General features: G+C 40.9%; 1 protein-coding gene across 1 annotated transcript; it reads left to right on the top strand.

Moving 5' to 3' along the window:
- Positions 1 to 90: 90 nt before the first annotated feature.
- AKIRIN2 (akirin 2) lies at positions 91 to 23,390 on the top strand. Its single transcript, XM_074990896.1, has 5 exons — positions 91 to 701; positions 17,482 to 17,625; positions 18,252 to 18,401; positions 22,336 to 22,407; positions 22,695 to 23,390. Exons 1-5 carry the CDS (start codon positions 500 to 502, stop codon positions 22,703 to 22,705), a joined length of 579 nt encoding a protein of 192 aa, XP_074846997.1. The 5' UTR covers positions 91 to 499; the 3' UTR covers positions 22,706 to 23,390.
- The last annotated feature ends 94 nt before the right edge of the window (positions 23,391 to 23,484 follow it).

A 23,484-nucleotide genomic window follows, 5' to 3' on the forward strand; every position in this document is an offset into this window, starting at 1 on the left:
GCGGGGAAGCCGGCAGAAAACCACAAGTCCCCTGAGCCTTTGCGGCAGCCACCGCCCCTGCTACGCAGGCGCAGTCAAGGGGGCTGGTTTTTGAATCGGCGGCGTTGTTATTGACGCCATATTGCTGCTGTGGGAGAGTCACAGAGGGAAACGCCGCCGCTGCCGCCATCGCCTTTCATCGGCGGCCCCTGGCCGGCGAGCCGAGCCGCGCTCCGCACTCAGCGGCACAGCTGCCGTCCCGGGAACGGCCGAGGGCGGAATTCGCCGGGGCAGGACGGGCGCAGAGCGAATCCGCCGGCGCAGGAGCCGCCGGGGGGGCCGGAGCCGCTCCCTGGAGAGGGCGATAGGGAGGAGGCGGAGGCCCTGACGCAGCTCCCCCCCCGCCATCCGCCCCAGACGGTGGGGAAGGCGTCCCTAGGCTGGGCCGGCTGCTGCCGTCTCCCCCGTCCCTCGCTGCGAGCCGCGTCGCCCCGGCTCGCCGCCGCCGCCGCCCCCCGCCATGGCTTGCGGCGCCACCTTGAAACGGACTCTGGATTTCGACCCTCTACTGAGCCCGGCCTCCCCAAAGCGGAGGCGATGTGCGCCATTGTCCGCCCCGGCCTCCTCGGCCGCCGCCGCCTCCTTCGCCGCCGCCTCGCCGCAGAAGTACCTGCGCATGGAGCCCTCGCCCTTCGGGGAGGTGTCCTCCCGCCTCACCACAGGTGGGTGCCGGGGAGGGGGCGTCCTGGCGCCGGGGGGGGGTGGTAGGTCGGGGAGCGGGGGGGAGGCGGCCCTGGGTGGGTCTCGCGGCTCCTCCGGCCATTTTCTCTCGGGCTGCGGGGCTGGCAGCGGCTCGGCTGGGCCGAGTCAGTCAGTGCTGGGCATCGCCTCGGAGGCGACACAATAGAAGTGGCCGTTTGCAGCGCGGGGGGAGGGGGCGGGCCGATGCCGGGTGGCGGCGGGTGGGGAGGTGCAGGCTGGGGCGACAGGTCGGGGCCGGGCTGGGGGAGGGGAAAGGACTCAGGTGGAGGGCGGGCGGGCGGCTTTCCTTGGGCTGCTGGATGCGGCTGGGGAGCCGCAGGGGCGAGTCCAGTTGCGGAAATCCTGGGGGCGGAGGGGGTGAACATGAACGTAAGGGCGTGGGGGGGGTGGGGAGGCGCGATCGCACCCGTCAGTGGTGTCCGGGCTCGAGGTCCTGCTCTCGGGCCCCCGATCGATGGGTTGCAGCCATTAGTGGGAGCGAGTGGCTGTGTCTCAGGGAGGCGGACGGCGGCCCCTCCTCTCTTGCTGTTCGGGTATTGGCTCGAGTGGGAAGGGGGGACGGCGGCCTCTCATCAATCACCCACAAAACGGCACTTGGGCAAAAGCGAAAGCGGATCCAACAAAGGGAAGATGTCGCGTAGCGTGCGGCAGGGCCCGAAATGCCAGGCTATGGGGTCTTCAGCGCTTCCTGGAAAAATCAAGCCATGGGGACGATTGCTTGTAAATGTTTAAGTCGCCTTCCGGGGCGAGCTGAAAGCGGCGAGTCTCCTTTGGCATCACAGAGATGTTGGAGGAGCGAAACCCTTTCATGTGCTTCCCAAGTAGGAGATGATTCAACTGGTGTCCCCTAAGACTTAGCTCCAGGCATGTTTGTGCAGTTGTTCCAGTTTAATAATAATAATAATAATAAATAATAATAATAATATGGTGATATACAAGTCACAGAACTGGAAGGGTCCTTGGGAGACGTCATCAAGTCCAGTCCTCTGCCCTCTTGGCAGGACCAAGCACCATCTCGTTTTTGATCTGTTTGCCCCAGATCCGTAAATGGCCCCCTTGGATTGAGCTTGCAACCCTTGGTTTAGTAGGCCAATGGTGGAACCACTGAGGTATTCTCTCTCTCCCCCCCCCCTCTCCCCCACCCCTTTTGGAAAGCAACTGGCTCAATTTCACAACCAAATCTAGCAGGCAGTGAATTTTGGCTGGGGATGCAGAATCCACTGGCTTTTGTGTGTCGTCTTAGCCTGTGGCTTCCAGTAAAGCACTTGACATTTGCCACACATGCATGCAGCCAGTCCTGATTTTTTTTTTGAGGTGCTGCTGAGGTGTAAATTCTGTGAGCAGAAAAAACCTTTCCTAAATTGCCACCAACTTGAGTCCTTTGCTAAATGTCACGCCATTTTAGAAGAATTAATGAATTCCTGCTTTCCTGTGCTAACTTGTAGTAAGTGTGTATTTTGACATCTTTGTTAAGAGGATAGTTCTGACTTACAGTAGGTTGCTTAACTCCATCGACAGCAGGTCCTGGTCAAACACTTCTAGCTCTAAAGGCTTTAGTGAAACACTGAAAAAAGCTGAGATTTAAGGTATCATGATATAACATGTATATAAAGGGGAGTTTCTTAAATGTAGTGTCAATAACTTAAATTGACTTTTTAAAATACAAATATTTAGAGTCTTGAATGGACCACAAAGCAGATTGGTTAAAGATGACACTACTGTAAGGTGTTTAAATATCTGAACGTAGGTTATCCTCAAGAACAAGCTGAGTTTGCTTATCTCTTTAAAATATGAGTTAGTTTAAATATTAAGGTTTCAGTTGGAAAATTTCTTAAGGGAATGGAAGGATCCATGCTATGAATAATTAATGCAAATATAGCTAAAGAAAAATCTGGTCAGGCCACTGCACTGTAATAGTAATGCATCTTGCTGAAGTGGGGAGGAAGAGTATAAATACAATCTTAAGGCATTGGGAAGTAGTTACAGTAATTTTCTGTTTTAATACTAAATTATCTCTATAGAGTCTGAGTTTAAGATTATTGGTTGAGAATGTTGAACATATGTAGTTAGCCTGGTTTGGTTCCCTACCTCATCTGTCCTTTGGGGGAAAAAAGGTGGTAAATTCATTAAGAAAGGTGTTTCTATAATGGCAAGAAAATGTATAATTCAGTAAATATATCTGAAGTGAACAAATTTTAAAAATTCAGTTGAGAGATTATTTGAATGCACTAGTAACTGGAAGGGAAATGCCCCTAGTGATTTGTACAGCTGAGCCCAACGCAATATCTTTTATGGATCTTTGCATCCATACACCAGTTTATAAACTGCATCTTTAAAATAAAATTGAAGAGATTTTTTTGTTGGCAGTTGTCAGTTTGACTATCTCTAATCTCCTATAACTACCTGAATTTTATTTTTAAAATATTGAATTAAAAATTGTAATTGCATCATGACTGCTTTTTGCTTTCCCAGTAGAAATAAACATAACAGGTAATCCTTAAACTGTTTTCCACTACTAGGTTCCACAGTTATGATTTCTGATACAGTTGGATCTAGTTTGAAAATGAAACTGGTTTATCAAAGTAATTATGGTGGTTTTGTGAATTATAATGTGGTAAAAGGTAAAGGTATAAATGAATTAAAATGTGTTACTGAATGGTCTTGAACAACAACCTTGGTTAATTTAATTGGAAGCTATGCGTGCTCACGCATGGGTGTGCTCTGACATAAGATTGCTATAATGTTGTAATAATTGAGCTTTTGCTTTGCATATCTCTGTAATGTTTACTGAGAACATAGAAATTCTCTTAATGTTGTGCTTTTCACTAAAGATAGTGATAGGTATCATTTCTAAAGGCACACAGAGCCATGGTGTCTGTAGGTATAGATTTTTTTTTTTAAACTGGAACTTTTGCTGCTTGTTTAGTTTTTGCACTTTTTATGGGTGATGAAATTTACTCAATTAGGTATACTTTAGTGTTGTAGAGTTTAGGTTTTCAGCACTTGCAGCTGGAATTTATTTTAAATTTTGTTTAATGAAAATACTTGTAGTAATTTGAAGTCTGAATTGTGTGTATAAAGCAAGCTGAAGCTGCTGTTTAAATCAAAATGGAGCTTTATACAACAAATACTGTTCTTTCTTTTTCCGTTAGTCCTGCTGCTGTTTAACTCCAGTTTATGGTTGTGCACAGCACTATTGTAACACTTGATTCATCTTTCAGAAACAAATGTGTTATCTGGAAGCAAAATGCAACTTGAATGGCAATAGTGTCTGTGGGAACACACATTGTATGCTAGCCAGACGAGACACCAGCTGTCTTAAATTAAGGATAAAATGCTCATAGGCAAATAAATGATATGTCTATGTGGGAGAGGGATGACTTAGGATGAAATTTATATCTAACAGGAGTGTTTTAATATTTTGTGGCTGTTTGGACAGCTGTTAAGTTGCTTTTAGTTTCTCAATGGATTTGGCAGCTGAATTGTTTCCTGGTTTCTCATCTATATGTCCTATAAATTTTGTATCTAATACTGTTATGTCTATTCTGACTCATTCTTCCATTCCACACAGTTAAGTGGTTTGCATCTGAAAGGAGTGATCTTGAACTTTTAAGTCCAGGTTAGTTTATGTCCACTACTTGCAGCCTGCGGAAAATACTGCTTCAATTCTGGTAGAGAAAGAGTGACACTATCTTAACGTTAAATCTTCACCCCCCCCCCCCCAATAGATTAGTGTTTGTACTCCTACTTGCCTGAAATTCCTTCTCACCTATATTTTAGCTGAGGTTTGATTAGGTAATTTTGTGTGCGCATATAGAAAGAAAGTAGGAGGATAGCACATTTTTTTATTATAATTTATGTTTAAATTCTTTGGAGGGCTAGGATTGAACAAAAAAAAATCAGAGGGATTTACTTGTATCTGGAGGACTTCGCTATGCGACCTGGGTTAGAATAATAAATGCTTTATTGTGGTACCTCAAGAACAGGTTAGAGGGTGGGCCTTATTAACCGAAATGTTGTGTGTGGATGGTTTCAGTTATTCTGAAAGTAAAATATAAATGGTCGTGTCTTGAATGCCCTTTAATAGACTGAGGCCAGGTTTCTCAAAGAGGCAGTCATAGGTACCAAAGTTGTTTTTCGATGGTTTTGTATTTTGCATGCGCAGAGACTGAGCCCACCAGGTTCATGTTCATGAGTGACCTGGACAAGACTTAAACGAGTGTGTTGTGGCAGCTTGCTGTACATTCCCCCATTAAAGCTACTGTCAGCTCTTTTTTTTTTTTTTTTTTTTTTAGAGATGATAAATTTAGGTGATGGAAGGTGGTGGGGAGGAATGATGTATTTTACCTACTTGGAATGTCAGTGTTTATCTTTAGGTGTATGTCAGGTGTGTTCTTCAGTGAAAATGGCTTGGTCTCAGAGGTTGAATAACAGTTAATACCTTACAAAATAATGCAAAATGTGTTTAGAAATAGTCTGAGAAATCTCTGTTAAAATGCATGAACAAGATGTTTGAGTTCATATATTTGCAATTTGTTTTCTAGCTGAAATAATCATTCTTGTGAACATTTTTACCAGCAATTTATTGATGTCACAAACTACAAATTTTATGTGAGCGAATGAAGTACAAGGCCTTTCATTTCAGATGTCACTGGTTCAAATCCCAACAGAGATTAGGAGTTAATGAAACTAATTAAGCTAGTCTCAGAGGGATATGTGTTAATCTATAGCTTCATCCTCCCCCCCCCCCCCCCGCCCGAAAAGTCAGTCCTGTGGCACCTTAAGGATTAACACATTTATTTAAGAAGTGGGTTTTACCCACAAAAAGCTCATTATTTAATAAATTTTGTAAGCCTTTAAGGTGCCACAGGACTGCTTGTTTTTAATTGATGGTTCAATTTCTACAGACCATGAGAAGTTCACATTTTCAATGGATACAAACTGCAGTCTTGAAGTGCATCTTTACTGGCAGTCTTGGTGGAGAGGCCAGTAATTGAGCATGTTTTTAAGAAAAGGATCTTTAACTTTGGGTCAGGATTGAGGCGCATTGGTTGAGTTTGAAAACCATTGTATAGTGCCTGATATGCTGTAAGTGTTCTTCATGACTACTAAATTATTCAAAAATGCAATTTGACCTTCTTTTATCTCCTCTGCCCTTTTAAAGGTATTGAAAAAGTGGAAAAATAATCAAGGACAGATGAATTCTTAAGAAATGCAGAGTTCTGTTTTCATGTAAACGTTGCCAGCAATTGTGGCAAAAATGGAGAAGGAAAATTGGCTTAAATGACCATCCTTAGAAGTAGCATTGTATCGGAGGGTTAGCCGTGTTAGTCTGGATCTGTAACAGCAACGAAGGGTCCTGTGGCACCTTATAGACTAACAGAAAAGTTTTGAGCAAAACTTTTCTGTTAGTCTATGAGGTGCCACAGGACCCTTCGTTGCTGTTATAGAAGTAGCATTGACACTTCATTCACAAACAGGTGTTAGTTGAGGACTTTGCCATTCAATGTGTTCTTTGATCTTTCACTTCAAAATCTGCTGTAATATTTAAAGTCAGTTATAATCAATCTTAAAATTATACAAGAAAAGGAAATTGGCATATTTAGAGAGAAATAACTTGTGTTGAACCTATCCTTAAGCTATCTTTCTGCTTTGACCTGGGAGTTGCCTGGTCAGGATACCTGCTCCTTCTGACTGATGTCTAGCAGGCAGTGGCCAACTACAGATTTGAGCACCAAGACTAGCATGTCTTGAAAGCCTTAAAGGGACATATGCCATGTTGTTGCTAGCAGTAAGCTGAATTTAAATAAAAAAAAATTGAGTGCACTCATTAGCAGGGTAGTTTGTCATCCTATTACAGCAACACACCTGGGTTTTCAGCATGTCCTAGAATCATAGCACTGTTCCCTGAATTAAAATATATGGCTCTATGTGAATTTGTTAAATGAGTTTGCCTCATTTTGAGAGGTGATTTTGAGTTGATAAAAGGTGTGTGTAGTGAATAGTAGGCTGATCTTCAGATGTAACCATGCTGAATTTATCCTGCATTTTTAATTCTCAGTTTGAATGATAAAAGTACGTTGATTGTAGAAGAATGCAGAATTGCTGGTTGTCTGGCATATTGCACGCTATTATATTAATTTTCATTCCGTAGATCCCTGACCCAAGGATCTGGCATTTTCAAAAATGTTACATTATTGCAAAACACAGTAAGGCTAATGAGAATGCCAAGCATGAAGCAGAAGGAGCCACATCATCATACCTTCAATAATTTGTGGTCCTTGATAATTGGCTCTCATGAGGTTGACAGCTGTGCACTGCTGGTCTCTTGAGAGATTCTGCTGGTGGTGGTCTTGTAAATGTGGGTGATGGCTTTGACTGTCAAACAATAAAATGCAGATAGCTGCAATCTGGCTTATGCAGTACTGGAACGCTTTAAGACAAACATTTGCATAGTCAGAAGTCTACGGCAAAAATGAACAGACCCTTTTTGGTTTGGGGGGAAAATACATTGAAGTAACAGCATGATCAGACCAAGAGAGTTCTGGATGACTGGCCCCCTCTAAAAATACATGTCTTCATTAGCTTTTTCTAATGGTATCTGTTAGGTTGGCAGATTCTGGAGTGTAGATGTTACTCAATGAAGAGTAGTAGGGCCTGAAATGATTATCTCATTGTTCTACCAAGACACCTTCCTTGATGGTTAAATAGGATAACAGCTCATGGAAGAATAGGTATGGTGGCACTGAATCAAAGGCAAGACGGACAGACATTGGCTAGTGAAAAAGCTGTAAATGAGGCTACACTACAGCGATCTGTTGAAAGAAGTCCTTCTGGAAGATATCTTCTGAAAGAACTTCTTTCAAAAGAGTCATCCACACAAAAAGTAGATCTTAGGAAAGAATGGGCCAGGGATTGAAAAATTCAGCAACAGGAGGACCAGCCTTTTGAACAAAGGGCCCCCTGAGCATCTACACACACTCCCCCCACCCTAAAAATCTTTCAGAAAAAGGTGCTCTTCCTCAGTTGGGACTGGAAGTGTGTCCCAGGAAGAAGTATGACTTTCTTCCTAAAGGAGTTTGAAAGAAGAGAGCTTGATTTTTCTGAAAGGACCTTCCTAGCATAGTTGCAGCCTGAGTGAGATCATGGTAACTAGGAATTACTGAACTGTACAAACATTCATTTAAAAAGGAGCTGATGACTTCTTGGCTGTTTTTCTACTTTTCTTCTTTGTAAAAATCGGAGGATTGGTTAGGTTCTGAATGTGGGTGAGCCTTTTGTGCGAAAATGTTTGGCCAAATGTCAGATATTTGAAAGCACTAATTTATTAGAACCATAACGAAAGAGTAAAACTTTTAGATTTTTGATAGGCCCTTTAAAACAGCACCTCATGTCATTTTGCATATTTGAAGATCTTTGAGACATTTAATAGGTGTCCATCACCTAAGACAAGGATTACTCAGGGTAGTTATGAAAGTGATAGTTGTATTAAAGGGTTCTGAAAAATGGCTCCTGGTACTTCTTGTACTGAAAAAAATTGATAGTTCTTTTAATTTGGCATCTTATGAAAAAAGTATCTATCTTTAATGTGACCAATGAAGAATAGCATCATAGGGCAGCACATCCACAGTAGAGATTATGGCTTGGATACTCATTATCGGCAGACCAAGCAGCATTCCTACGTGTCGCAAATAGTTTTCAATTAAAAACTTCGTGATTGGTTCACTTTAGGTTTTAGTTGATTCACTCTTTCAGAACATGTGGCATTAGCATGCAGTAAAGTGAGTGGTCAGGATATTTAGTTAGGCTTGCTAATGGGGGGAGCGGTGTGATGCAATCAAAAAGGTAGGTGCTCCAGCTTAGAGTATTCTGGATGGGATATCTGACCATGGTCAAATGATGAGTGGTCAATTACATTATTGGACCACTTTGCCAAATCTAGTTCTGAAGGATTCTTTGGTTTGGTTATAAGGAATAAATTGGAAGGTGACATCACAAACTGGAACCTGAGCTTCAGGTTCCATTTGAGGGCTGGGAAATTTGCCACTACTGAATAATCATCCTATTCATTTTGCCAAAGTGTCCTTCAGCTAAATGAGGAAAGCATAGGAACCAAGATTTCTGAGATTGCTAATATAAAAAGCAGGCCAAAAAAGGGGGGAAAACCTGACAGTAACTTTAGACTTCATAGTGAAATGTTCCCTCCTCCTCAAAATGTTTTTGCCTTTTTGGGTAAAAAAGAACTGCAGTTAATGACTAGATAATTATTGGCCAGGGTAGGGTGAGTGACTGACAAAACCCCTAAATTAAAAAACTTTTGAGTACCCTTAATTGTGCATTAAGGGAAGTCTGAATGATCCCCTGTTGTTTGGGAATGGTTCATGGGGATGAATCTTGGAAGTGCCTAATTGCTTAGTTCAGTAATGTGGTGAATTAACTAGTAATCTGGAGCATAAACAACTGGAAAACTGGCTAATTAGTATAGGTAGGAGGGGCAGGAGAGTGGAATTGGGAGAGCATAAAATGTTGCTTAAGCTTCACTTTTGTCTATCAACCCACTCAACTTAATGGAAGCTGTTAATTTTCTTGTTGATAGGCAAGAAAATGGAGATAGCTTTAATAAAGAATTAACTTTCTAGGGGTGAGGAAAGTAGTATGTTTTTGTCTGCTTTTAAGTGCAGTATTTTTTTTTGTATGAATGTAGACTTTGTACAGGAATTAAAAGATGAATAACCTTCACTCCTCAGAAATGGTAGCTCTCTATCTAACCTGTCTTCAGTCACTTAGAAGGAGAAACTCTCCTGACCATCATTTATCCCAATCTGCTTCTTGATTTCTAAACTGGTGCATCGACTGGTATATGTAGTGCAAAGGCTTACTCTGTGTTCTTGCTTGTTACTTGCTTTTTCTTTGGGTACAAAAGATATACATTTTGTAAGTATCATTTTAATGTTTTGACCTATAAAACCGCAAATTTATTTCAAAATGTTTGTGAAATTTGAATATGCTTATCAGCACTTAGTTCAGATCTCGGTGTAAACCAGTGGTTCTCAAACTGGTCTGCAGAGCACTCAGTGGTCTGCCAAGCTGTATGATCATATTAAATTGCTTCTTTCAACTGCCAGATTGCAATGAAGGCAGGTAAAAACAATTACATTTTTGCCTATGCAACTGTTGCCATTTCTCTGGCTTTGTCTTTACCAGGAAAAAGGGCGAATTTTAGTTGGGCGTAGCCAGCTTGTAGACTGCTCTACCACCATTTATTCTGACTCTACACTGGATAGCTGGTGTACCCAAGATCAGTTATTCTGCAGTGCTTAAAAACTCTCACAAATCTGGGACAGTGTTGGTTATGTACTCTATATGTAGCTTGTGAACCTTGTAATGGATATTTGAAAATTTTTCATAGCCCAAGCTTGATCCCAGATGTCAGATAAAATATATCTGGGTAGATAAATAACATGATTGATTTTAAAACCACCTTTACGTAGATTTTTTAAAATATAAATATTGTTCATTCTTCACTTTCTTCCCATTTTATAGACTTACAGTAGCTTATTTGTACTGTCTTTAGTTAGTTGTTAGAATTCTAGGTTTTACATTTTTTCTCCTTGCCGTAGACATTTCACATATAAAATGCTCATCAGTCCTAAAATACAAGCCAATGGCTTTGTGAGAACAGCAAATTCAAATGCAGAACTGTTAAAGCAAATAGTCCTTGCTATATTTGCAACTAACACCACCTTTCTATGTGTTGTACTTACAAATCAGGAAATCCTGATATGTTTTTGACCACACTAATGCTCCTGCATCAGAGAGGGTCAGTTGGATGTTAGTTATACTCTGAAGTCAAAAAATACCATCCATATAAATGCTTAAATATAAGAGTGACTTCAGGTTCATGTTTTTGAAATTTTGGCCTATGTATAAAAAGGTCACATTGGAAGTTCAAATAACTTTTCATGGTTAACATGGAAGCAGTTTAGTTTTGAAGTGACAAAGCTTTTGTATGATCAAGAAGTTTTGAATTAAAAACTAGTGCTTGACACAGCAAATGCATGCTAAATTATAAGCACAAGGCCCCTGTGATTCTCATGACTTGGAAGTTAATTGGACTATTCATGTCATGAGCCTCCTTATGTGATCACCAGTTTAATCTTTACTTTGTTTTTGGCCTATAGCAGATTAGGACATATTAGTTGTGCATTAAACACCACCTCGCCCAATTATACAGATAATCAATTTCACAGTTTGCTTGTCCAACTGAAATCTTTTTAAAAAAACAAAAACCAAAAAAAAAAACCACATGCACAAAAAAAAACAAAAACAAAAAAACCCCTTTTCGATAGACATGAGAATTTTTTTTCTTGTCTTTACCAAAACCAAAAAAGCCCTAAAACAAAGCTTTGAACAAAAGGGTTGTGTTTGCTTTGGGCATTTTAAAGTGCTTTTCATGTAAAGCAAAGGAACTAAGAAATCACAAAACTAATGGAGGAGGAAGTGGTGGTGCCCCCTTTACATCCTGTATTCCAGGGGAATGTTTTGACCATGGGTCTGTAAGAGACCAGACTTCAGGTTCCTTTTTCTTGCATGACTCGTCTGGTCACCAGGCTAGATTGAGTAATTTTGTGTCTCATAGCCCAGGAGTGGTCAAAAATCTCTCTGCACTCTTTAACTCTCTTTTTGACAACAAAAATTACTACACAACCTCAAGGGGCAGACCGAAGCCTGAACCTGCCGTTCTGGGCAGGGGGCCTGTAAGCTGAGTTCCACCGCTGAAGTCTTGACCTAGGCAAGTGGTCTTGGGCTTCAGGCCCAGACCGTGGCTTGGGTCTGGGCTCTAGGTCATTGTTCCTCTGTTTGATGGCCTTGTGCAGGAAGACCTGTTATATGAACCAGTATGGAGGTGATGTACGACATGACATAACTCATTCTGCCCCAGGATGGTGTGGCCAATGGTTGGGGGCACAGCAGGGGGCAGAGGAATGTGGGCTCTGGGGTGGGGCTGGGGATGAGAGGTTTAGTATACAGGCTGTCCCGGGGGAGAGGACTAGTACCATCCCTCTCTCATTTCAGCTTGGGGCCAGGTCAGAGGCAGCTCTCCATGGCCATCACAGCTCCAGCAGGCATGGGGAGGGAAAGGGTGTCTGCCCCCCTGACCCCCCAACACACCATGGCAGGTCTGGACTATGCTGGATGGGGGTCAGGGAAGAGAGACCCATTCCCCAGAAGTAGCAGCTCAGGGTTGTGCATAGCATGGAGTTGCCACAACCAGGGGAGAGCTTGACATGGATCTGCATGCTGGAGCCAACAAACACAACTGTGTGGCAACTCTGAGCCCCTGCACAGTTTAGTGCATGAGTGAGCAAACTTTTTACTCCCCCGACCTGTTTAGTGTAATTCAAACTGTTGGAAATTTTGGTTATGTTCATATGAAAAAACCCTTTCAGCACCTGTAAGAAAATTAAAATGTAGACTATAAAAACTTTAATAGGTATATAAATGTGACTGCACGTGTATAAAAACAGTAACATATTTCAACGTTTCTAATGAGATGGATGGGTCTGAGACCCAGCAGCTGATCATGCTGCACCCCACCTTATGAAATGTCAGTCCCCTCCCCCCCCATGCTTTGTGCACCCCTGGTTTGGAGGGATCTTATTTCTGGGTCCCCAGCCAGTCTGATGCCAGCCTTGGAAATCCCCTTACAATTGGAGCTTACAGTTTTACAAAAGTAAAAATTAATGATATGCAACCTTCTCTGTTTTCTAACATGAACATTTTAAAAGTTAAGAATCTGAATAAAATGTGAGTTAAGCTACATGATTGGTTAAATATGTATAAGAAAGCTATCATCTTGGTTAGCAGCAGAGTTTAGCAAATTTAGTGCAGAGGTTCAATTTAGTTGTATTTTAATAACATATTTTAATGGCTACCAACCAATGAGAAGGAATCTTTTGTTAGGAAAATTAAAAAGTACAGATGCAAAACAAGACTCTAACCAGTGATTTAAATCAGGGTTTCCCTGCTTCTGATTTAGATAATGATTAAAATAATTGATTTATATTGCTTTGATTTAAATCAGTCCACCCTGCTTTCCACCCTCTGTCTTCCCAGAGTTGTATGTAACTCCTGCATGACAAAAAGAAAAAGTGTTTTAGTTAATTATGAGAAATGACAGTATCTTGAGTTCCTTGGATCCTTCACATCAGAGGAAAAATGTATTACTTTTGATCATTGTATGCATGCGCAGTGTGTGATGTGGCGTGTAAGGCTATTTAAGTACCTGGAATAGTTCAGATTTTTAAACCTAATAATTATGTATCTGCTTTTAGGTTTGTGTCCAGTACCTTGAGTATGAGTGGAAGGTTTTTGTTCCCTTTCTTTCAGCAGGTTACTGGTAAAAGCCTGTGGGTGTTTTTGTTAGTTTCTCTAGTGGTGGACAGAAGCTTCAGTAGGTTTGGTTGGGATGGCTTCAGAAATTCTCTTTTTAGTAAACCAAGGGAATTCCCCTTGTTACTCTCCCAGTTGCAGATGAGGGTTTGAGTACACCTCATATTTGTTTTTAGAACTGCAGAAGGACTTCTTTTGTGGTTTTGTCATGTTTGAAGTTTTAATTGATATCTGTGTGGGTGGTGAACCCAGATCTTAAAAAATTGACCTCACTTGGACTAGCTGGAATGCAACACAGATGTGATGCCATGCACTTAAGCTTTAGGGAGCTTGTCTACATAAACACCTAGGCTGTGTCTACATTTGCATTCCTCTTTTGAAAGAGGTATGCAAATGAGGTGCAGATTTGCATATCTGGTACCTCATTTGCATATTTCAAAATAGTTGCTTTTGAAAGAAGAAAAGCATTGTAAACACTGCTCTTTCTAGAGTAAACCCCACCCTCGAAAGAATCCTTCTTCCCTTTTTTTATGGAAAGGATTGTTTCGAAGATGGGCTTTACTCTGAAAGAGCAGTGTCTACACTGCTTTTCTTTTGAAAGTAGCCGTTTTGAAATATGAATATGCAAATGTGCCAGATATGCAAATCTTCACTTCATTTGTATTTTCCTCATTTGCATACCTCTTTCAAAAGAGGAATACAAGTGTAGACACAGCCCTAGACTGTGGTAAACTGGGGTGGGAATGTATCTTGCAATAGTTTGTTGTGGTTTAAATGCCTCTGTGGGTTTTACTGATGCACTAGTTAATGTGCTTTGGTCTAATCCTTTTAGAAGTGGGTATATGTGGGCCGCAGGCTAGTTCAGGTTTGGTTCATTTCAGTTTATCGCTGTCCATGTAGACAAGCCCTGTGACAGTTGAGAACTACAATACATATCTTTCATAGTGTGGAACACACTTCAGTACAGGCGGTTGTCCCCTGTTTCACATAATATCTCTGTAAGCAACTGCAGCACTTGCTTGTATAGAAAATCATATTGTGAATGTAACTTAGCATCAGGAAATGTGTCCTCAGCTCGATGGTGGCCAGCAAGGCTTACAGGCTGACAAATACATTAGAAAGCTTAACTTACTATGTCCCTTACTTACATTATACTTCGTGGTTTCACTCCAGTTTTTTAATATTCTGGGCTGAGAGTTATAGTTCATAAATGGGTTTTGATCCCAGTAAGATGCTCCCTTACTGAATGTACAAGAGTTCTGACACAGTCCCTGCCCAGGTGTCCTGTCTTTTAACCTGTGGCTAGGAGATATCTGCCATTTCAGAGAGAAATATTAGAGGAAGGACAGTTCTGTTGTTAAACCTCTAGATCTGGGTTGCCATGTGTTTTATACTACTGGCTCTGCCACATGGGGGGTGTGTGTGTGTGGCGTGTTTTTTTTTTTAAGGCAAGTCACTGAAGTCTCCAGATCCCAGTTTTCCTATTTGATAGTAGTGCTGAAGTAATCAATTACGTGATGCTTAGACCTGGTGTTAGTGCTCAGGATTCCAGATAGCAGAACCTTGTTGCATTTCCTCAAAATACAAATGAGCATCAGTGATATACTGACTGAAGTCTGCAGAGTCAGGGAGACTGTTCCACTGCTTTTTGTCTAGTTGGCATTTGAAAAGCTACCTTTGCCCTGAGGACTTAGAAACTTAATTTTGTAAAATGAAAGTCTAAATTCTGTAGAAACTAATGATTATCCGAGGAAGTGTCACGTTGGCTGTGAGCAGTGGATTTTTCAGACTACGGTTGGACATACAGAAATCCAAAAAATGCTTGTGGGAGAGGGGTGTCTGCAAATATCTGGGGGCCTTTAAAGAACAAAGCCAGAAGAATTTGTTTTTAATTGCCTTTGAAGTTTTTTGATGTGTCCTATGAAAATGGAAGGCAAGGCAGGGTATATAGTTCTGTATTATGTTGTCTAGTTCAGGTGATGTTGCTCATGGGAATAAAAGCTATGAAAGTTGCTAGAGAACCGCTCAATTGTAGAGAATAGTCACAGAGAGGTAGCCCTGTTAGTCTGTGTTTTCACAGAACAAACCAACAGTCATGTAGCACTTTAAAGACTAACAAAATAATTTATTAGGTGATGAGCTTTCATGGAACAGACCCACCTCTTCAATTCTGGAAATTCTGCTGAAAGTAAACTGGCACAAAGAGAATTTAACAGATAGCGGGGGAAGAAGAAAGAAAAATGAAAACTGACAAATCAGTTAGCTAGTGTTAGGGTTGATTTGTCAGTTTTCATTTTTGTTTTTGTTTTGTTTTCTTTCTCTCTGTTTATATATGCTTCCTGCCAGTTCACTTTCAGCACTATTTCCAGATCTGAAAAAGTGGGTGTGCTCCACAAAAGCTCATGACCTAATAAATTATTTCATTAGTCTTTAAAGTGCTACATGACTGCTTTTCAATTGTAGAGAGAACAACATAGGAATGACGTGTGTGTATGTGGGGAGGGGAGGGAAGTCAAGTCATGTTTAGGTTACGCTTTGAACTTGCTTCTAGAAATTGTTAGATGCTAGGTTTTGAAATAACACAAATTTACAAAACATGAGAATTTGTATTTTATTGTAAAGCAGTATTTTGGGGTAATGGTTTATTAAGTTAATGTCACTTTAAATTTACTTTTTAAAAATATAGGAAAGCCTCAAAATAAGTGACTTCAAGTTGTGTGTAACTTGCTCTAATGCAAGTTAAGCACTGCTTGAAGCTGCTCTGTGGCCCCTTCCCCCAGTGGTGTGGCTGTCAGCCTGACAGCTGCAGGGCTGGGGTGAAGGCTTTTAGCCCTGTTGGGCTGGTCTGTTTCCCAGCTCCCAGAGTGGCAGAATATCAGAACCGGAGGGCAGCCTGGTTCCCTCTCCTGCTTGAGTTGTGTTAAATCTAGGCATTCTAAAAGCCTCCTCCCCCTGTCTTCTCCCAGCTGTGCGGCTGTCAGCCTGACCTGCACCTGCCAGCAGCTAGGCAAGCTTAAAAGCCTCCCCCGCTTTCCTCCAACCACATGGTTTATTAGGCTGACAGATGCACAGCTGGAAGAAGACAGGGAAGGGTCTTTTAGTGTGCCTTGCTGCTGCTCGCAGCTGTTGGCATCTAGGCAAGCTAAAAACCTTTTCCCTGCCTTCCTCCAGTGGCACGGCTGTCAGAATGACAGCTACTCCACTGGAGGAAGGCAGAGAGAAGTAGCCAGGAAACTGACCAGCCCTGGTTGGCTGGTCAGTTTCCTGGGTCCCCCAAGCAGTGGGGAGATGGGAATCAGGCTGCCCCCTGCTTCCCAGCATCCTGCCACTCTGGGAGCCAGGAAACTGACCAGCCCATTTCCCAGCTTCCAGAGTGGCAGGATGCTGGGAACCAGGGGGCAGCCTGGTTCCCTCATCCCCTTGACTTGTGCAAAAATTCAAGTTACACTGGGGTTGCAAGAACACAATGCCCATGTAACTCGGAGGGTTTTGTTTACATAAAATATTCATGTGGTAAAATTGTGAAATTTCAATATGTATGTTACTTGCATATTCATAAGTTTAGAAGAGTCTCCATGTTGTTGTCATCCTTTGAAAGAGAGCAAAAATTGATCCATAAAATATTACTTGTTTGGACCATGGTTTTAGAAAGTGGCTGATCCTGAAAAATTTTATATAGATTTACCACACCGTTTGTCATCCTGGCAGGTCAACAAGATAGTCTCACTGTAGAATTATATTATTCTGATTATGCTCTTGTTTTCTTCCTTCATGTTTCAACATGTCATGGGCATTATCTGGAAGCTTGGAGTCTCTTCTTATGTCATTGATTTCTTTTCTAATTATGGATGTGTGTAGATATCACCTCTTAGGATGAGCTTTAAAGGGTGGGGTCAGACAGTTTAGTAATCAGAAGAACTATATTTAAATCAGATGTGTCTGGAGAAAAGGTGGAGAGTGCTGTTAGGACTCAGAAGATGAAACTTCAAGGTTTCCAGGGGTATCTGTTTACTTCTAACCATGATGGGTCATAACCTTCAAATTGTCACTAATTATTCACCCCCAGCAGGGCTTTTGATGCTGGTCTTGTACCTCAGACTATTGTTAACTTTTGTTACCTGTATCATCTTTTAACATGGATGTTGTGGAGTGAACTTTAAATGTCACGTTCTTTATATTTGCATATTGCATGACTCTAATTGCTAAAATAATAACCCCTTAAAATAGTTTAGGAACTATTATTTCTATCAGTTAATTATCCTAGATGCTTGATATCCGAAATTGAAATGTGTTTAAAGGATGCTGTAAAACAGTAATTATTAGTTTAACTTTTGTTTTACCTTTTAGAACAAATTCTGTACAACATAAAACAGGAGTACAAACGCATGCAGAAGAGGAGACACTTAGAAAATAGCTTCCAGCAGACAGATCCATGTTGTTCTACTGATGCACAGCCACATGCATTTCTCCTTAGTGGACCAGCTTTGCCAGGTATGTAGCACAACTCTCTGCAATTGTGATATATAATTTGACTGCATGTGGGTAGATAACTTTTCTCAAGTTCTCTGATTCCCTGAGAAGAGTCTCTTGCTCAAGGCATATCCTTATTGTTGGTGTAGTTGGATTCATTGCAAGCATTAACAGCTTGGCCAATTCCAGGTTTTGTTTAGAAGAATTAAAAAGCTCTGTGAAACTTTCATTAGCTCAGTCCAGCAAATCATCCTACAAACAAACTTATTAGACCACAGAGCAACAGACACCTTAACAGAAAGATCAACTGATTCTTTTAAAACCTGATGTGATTTGACTCATAATTAATGGGTACAGTACAAGATGTCTTTTCCTTGCTGTAATAGACATTTTTGCATGTAGTTAGTGCTATGTAACAATTTTTGGGGCTTTCATTAGCTGAGAGCCTAGTTTTAGATTACTTCCTTTTTAAGTGACAGTATCAAATATTTACAGCATCAATAACATTTGGAAGCAGCCAAAATTAAAGCAAGGTTTTTGCCAGATGTTTTGTTTGGAGAACATGTTTAATGTTAGAGATGATGTAGAAAGTTGGAAGATAGTAAGTGAAGATTCTGAATTACTTTTGGGTAAATATTTAATCACAGGTACTTCATCTGCAGCAGCATCACCGTTGAAAAAAGAACAGCCCCTGTTTACTCTCAGACAAGTTGGAATGATCTGTGAACGTTTGCTGAAAGAACGTGAAGAAAAAATCCGTGAAGAGTATGAAGAAATTTTGACCACAAAACTTGCAGGTGTGTTTCAGTTAAATGTAACATGAAATATGAATTAATATGTTGGCAACTGCAGTAATTTCTGTAACTTAATGTTATGTCCAAAGTGTGATTAATCTTATACTGGAAAAGAAATGAGATGCCTTAGTTGAAAATTTTAAGTTTCCATCTCTGGACGTAGCAAAGGTTATAACATGTTGTCTGTTGTACACTATCTGATCCATCTTCTGTGGTGCTTTAGATGTACATTTGAACTCATGGGTATTTTCTGCACCATCAGTTGGTGGAAACATAACTTATTTTAAATAGACCTTTCTCTTGATGGCATATTTGAGCCAATCATTTCCCCGTTTTCTGTTTCCCTAGAGAAAATGGCTTCCTGTTCAGCTTTCTAAGAGCCATTTACAAGGAATATTTTTCCTTGGGGAAGTGCCTTTTATTTGTCTATAGGAGTTTCATATTAGATGGGGAGAAAACAGTACATGGGGCAGATATCTTCAGCACTTGAAGTTTCCTGTTTACCAGCCCCTGTTGATCCCAGAAACCAGCAGTGTTTGTCTACTACTGATGTGGCATAGTTGCTTTCCTCTTTACGTAGTGGCCTGCCTGTTTCCTCTGCACCTGAACCTCTCTTCATTGTGGTCAGTTGCATTCATTCCATGCACTTCATACTGGATTGCTGGGTTACTGATATGTGTTTCAATTAGTGATGGCAAGGAGCTTTGACTGTACTTGTGGATGGGTGCCACGCAGGTCTGTGTTAGACCAGAATGTCCTTAAGCTTAAAACAGCATAAAAATACAGAGGTAACTAGTAATTTTTTTATCATACACACTTCTAAGCAGCCTAAGTATACCTAAATACCTGTGTGGCTTCCCACTGTCATTAGTACCTGTTGTATAATATTAGTCCTTCCCTCAAGATCATCAGGTGCATTCCTCCTTATGTGTTCTGTGCACTATGGTACGATAAGAGCTCAGTTGAAGACCAGATCTGCTTACACATTCATCTTCTGGATAACTACATGTTTCCAATCCAGGGAGGCTGTCTGTATGACAAGTACTTCCTGGAAAAATCTCTAGTAGACACTCCCTCAGTTTCAATGGAGACTGATCTTTTGGGGGAGGAGAGCCTATGTGATTAGTGTGCTCTTAGGGCAGAGGTTACCCAAAACAGCTGTTAAAAATACTGTAGCATGATTATTACCTCATCCATATATGGAGCACTTATATGTTCTGTAACATAAGGTAACCTTTGAGGCAGGAGTGCCAAATTAAAATCCAAAGCGAGTCCCTTGGCAGGAGACCAGTTATGTTTTACCACCACAGTGGTTTTATCCAGTCTAATACACATCCTTTCCAAGGTGATGGCTAGTCTGTATGAAAGAATAAATTAGATATCTAGACCTGAAAATGTTCTTAACTATATGCCCTCCTCCCCCTAAGATGACTCGTTCTCCAATTGGTACTTTTCAAAGTCCAGAGTTTGTTCTTGCTTCTGTGGGAATTTTTTTATTTTTGTTTACCAGAGGACTCCTTTTTCCCGTCTTCTATTATGTCTGACAAACAGTGGAACCTTCCAAATGATGAATCTGATTCAGGGGAGTTCCTTGGTTCTTCCCTATCTCCAACATGTACGGCGTCTCACCTGGAACCTTAATTATTGTTCCCTGGGGCTTAGAGTCATTGGAGAGCCTAATACCAGAAGGGTTCTGGCTAAAACACTATTCTTCTTGTGTTCTCCGTGCAAGTTACTCTGAAGTTCCCTTTATAAAAGCTTTTGCAGGTCTGAGAAGATGGGTTAGGGTCAGTCACAGGATATTGGAACATGCTACTAGTACCTGCTGTATTATGCAGCACCCTATTAGTTCTTATTGGCCACATCTACACTGCCTGCACCCCCCTTCCGGAAGGGGCATGGTAATGAGCAAAGCAGAAGATGCAAACAAGGTGCGGATTAAAAAATCTTGCACCTTATTAGCATATTCCCCAGGAGATCTCGCTTTCAGAAAATCCCCTTCTGGAAGCAAAGTTGCTGTGTAGATAGGGCTGCTTTGGGAGGAAACGGGTCCTTCTGTGCCTCACTTGCATCTTCCGCTCTGCTCATTACCATGCCCCTTTCGGATGTGGGGGGCCTGTGTAGATGCAGCCATTCTGTCCTAATTGTGCTGATTACCTACTTTTAAGACAGTCTGGGAAAACCCAGAGGTTTAATGTTGTGCTACAAGACCTCATTAAAACTCATTCAAACAGCCAATTGTGGATTTGTCCTTCTTTTGTGACACACAGTTGAGTGGGAAGGATAAACAGATTTCTACTTCATTTGTAGACCTGCACTTTGAGCATACTAGATAATAGTATGTAAGCTAGTGCTATATTGAGCTGAATTTAAATTCATAAAGAGAATTTACAAGGTGACTAGTTTTTAATGCATTGCTTCTTTAAGCATTCTAAAATTGAGTTGCTACTATTCTTTGGCACTGTTTCTAGGCAACTGATCCTTCGATCTGCTATCACTGTGTATGCCCATGATGTAGCTAAAACCCCACAGCTGAACCAGGCCAGCCATTTCAACTTTGGATTATAAGAGATTGTTTAGTTATGGTGTAGATGCTGAGGCTGGATCATAAAACCTTGAAAGTGGGAGGATTCTAAGCAGTCCAAATGTCTATACTGCAGTTAAACACTTAGTCTGAACTCTGTGAACCTGAGTCAACTGGCATGGACCAGAGACAGGTATCTAACTGCAGTGTAAACATACTTGTGTTACACCCAGTATTTTGGCTAGCATCCTCATACGGCTGAGGAAGAGTTGGCTGAATTTTAATTCCACCAAGTCAGAGGTTATGCTAGACAGGAGGGGGAAAGACCTTTTAAGGAACTGGCTGCTATGGTATTGGACCATTCCAGTCAAAGGTTGAAGGCCCACAGATCATCAAGGCTGTACATATTTTGGAGGCGTCTTGCATTCAATTCACTGTTTACTTTTTTCATCCTTGGAGGGAGATGGTACTTTCAGCAGGGAGACCTCAAATTGGAACTCTTTGGAAACTAAGAATGAGTACCACGTTTTCGGTTGAAGATTGCTTTCTTTAACCTTGCCTCTTCTAAGAACAGTTCAGAGCACTTTATATGGTTTTTCCCCAAGGGTGGAAGAATTAAAAAGAGGAACTGCATCTGTTAGGTATTCCTCTTCAGTATCCTAATTCTGTAAATGTATACCATGTTGATTGGTGCACTATTAAAACCTGGAGGATATGAAAAAAGTGTTATGTATGTAATGTATATAAATTCCTTCTGTAAAGTAGTAATTGAGTTCAAAGTGAACTGCATATTTGTAGCACAATCTTAATCTTCATATTTGTTTTGAGGGCCTCACTTGCTAGTTGTTTTACTAAACTCAGTCACCTGTTCCCTGTTGTGGCTATTTTTGCTGTTGAAATAAAGCAAACATTTTTCACTTAGCATTTTATCATGTAGTTACCTGCTTGTTTAACATTCCGGCGATCAGTGACATAATTTCTTGTGTGTAATAAATCCCTCTTCTGCCTTTTTATGAACATATTTTGTGACAAGAGGGCGGGAGCTGGTTTGTTTCCAGCCCTGCCACAAACTGACTTTGCTGCATTAACCTCTTTGGGCCTCCATTGTGTATCTGTATCTGTTACCTTGAGGGATAATATAAGAACTTGTGTGTTATATAAGTGCAGAATAGGCCTTTGCCTTATTCTGTGCTGTAGTTCTCTTGTAAAGCAAAATCCAGTTGGTTGCCAACGTAGCTTAAAAGGGAGTGGATTTTTTTGGAGTTTGGACATGAGATGGTCATAAATCCATACATGACCCCCTACAGATTTGTCAACATTTGATATTTTTTATGCCACACAAGCTATAAAGCCATGATTTTTTTCATGCTATGTAAAATTTAGTACACTCACATCTAATGTTAATGTTTGCAGAACAATACGACGCATTTGTGAAGTTCACGCATGATCAGATCATGCGACGATATGGAGAACAGCCTGCTAGTTGTGAGTATTTCAGCTTTTTTTTTTTTTTTTTTTTAACACCCAATAGAAGCATCATGTCTCTTGTGTTCAGTAGTTAAAATGGCATAAGCATAAGTTCGTGATGCTGTGGAGCACTTAAGGTGAAATGAAAATGTGCTCTATAATACGCATGATATGTGCATCAAATAACCTTGCTGCCTGTAAACCATTGGGGATTTAGGTTTGAAAATTATTTTTGTCTTGACTAATTTTATATTAAATTTGGATTCAGTTATTCTGTCCTTAACCTTTTCCTCTCTTCTTTTCAGATGTTTCATGAATCATGTTTTCTGCATATGTGGGCTGCCCTATACACCCCAATTGTTGCAAGCTATCCTGGTAAAGACTTGCAGCAATGCCATATTTTCCCCCTTCCCCAACCCTCACCTCCCCGTGAACACAGGTTATTTCAAGCTTTTGTCAGTGGCAACCACTCTTATGCAGCAACTGGTTTTGGAGTGCTCCCTGATGTCAGTACCACCTGGATGTGGACCTTTGCTACCTGTAATAATACCAGTGGCCTCATTTTGCTGTATCATTACAATTTGGCTTCTTATGTTAATAAGTTTGAAAAAGTAAAGGATTAAAGCTGGTGTTCTAGAACTTGCCCTTCACTGGTTGTGTAAATAAAAATGTAGAATGATACTTCTGACTGAAGTTAGTGTGGTTTTCATAACTGTGCACTACAACAAAACTGTAATCACAGTTAAATTAGAATGTAATCCCAGGACAATTTTAAGCAAATAGCCCACAGTACTGCCTGTGAAATAGTGAAGGAGGGCATTTCTGTATTCCATAACTTTTTTGGGGGTTAAGAATGGGTTTATATAATTTCTCATTTTGTAGTTTTTATTTATTCTATCAGTCTTTAACAAATGTTTATTGCTGCAATTTTTCAGTGTATCATTGTTTTACTGCCCTTGTAGTACTGGAATTTAGTTGGAAGAATAAAACATTTACTTCTACTCTCTTTGTTTTTAATATGCAGGTGGCACTTTTGCTCTGTGTGAATAAATATCCATATTTAACTGAAAACTACTAGCCACTGAAGTAGGTGAG

The sequence above is a fragment of the Carettochelys insculpta genome, chromosome 3 (genome assembly GCF_033958435.1).
Source record: "Carettochelys insculpta isolate YL-2023 chromosome 3, ASM3395843v1, whole genome shotgun sequence".
In the NCBI taxonomy this organism is placed as follows: domain Eukaryota; kingdom Metazoa; phylum Chordata; order Testudines; family Carettochelyidae; genus Carettochelys; species Carettochelys insculpta.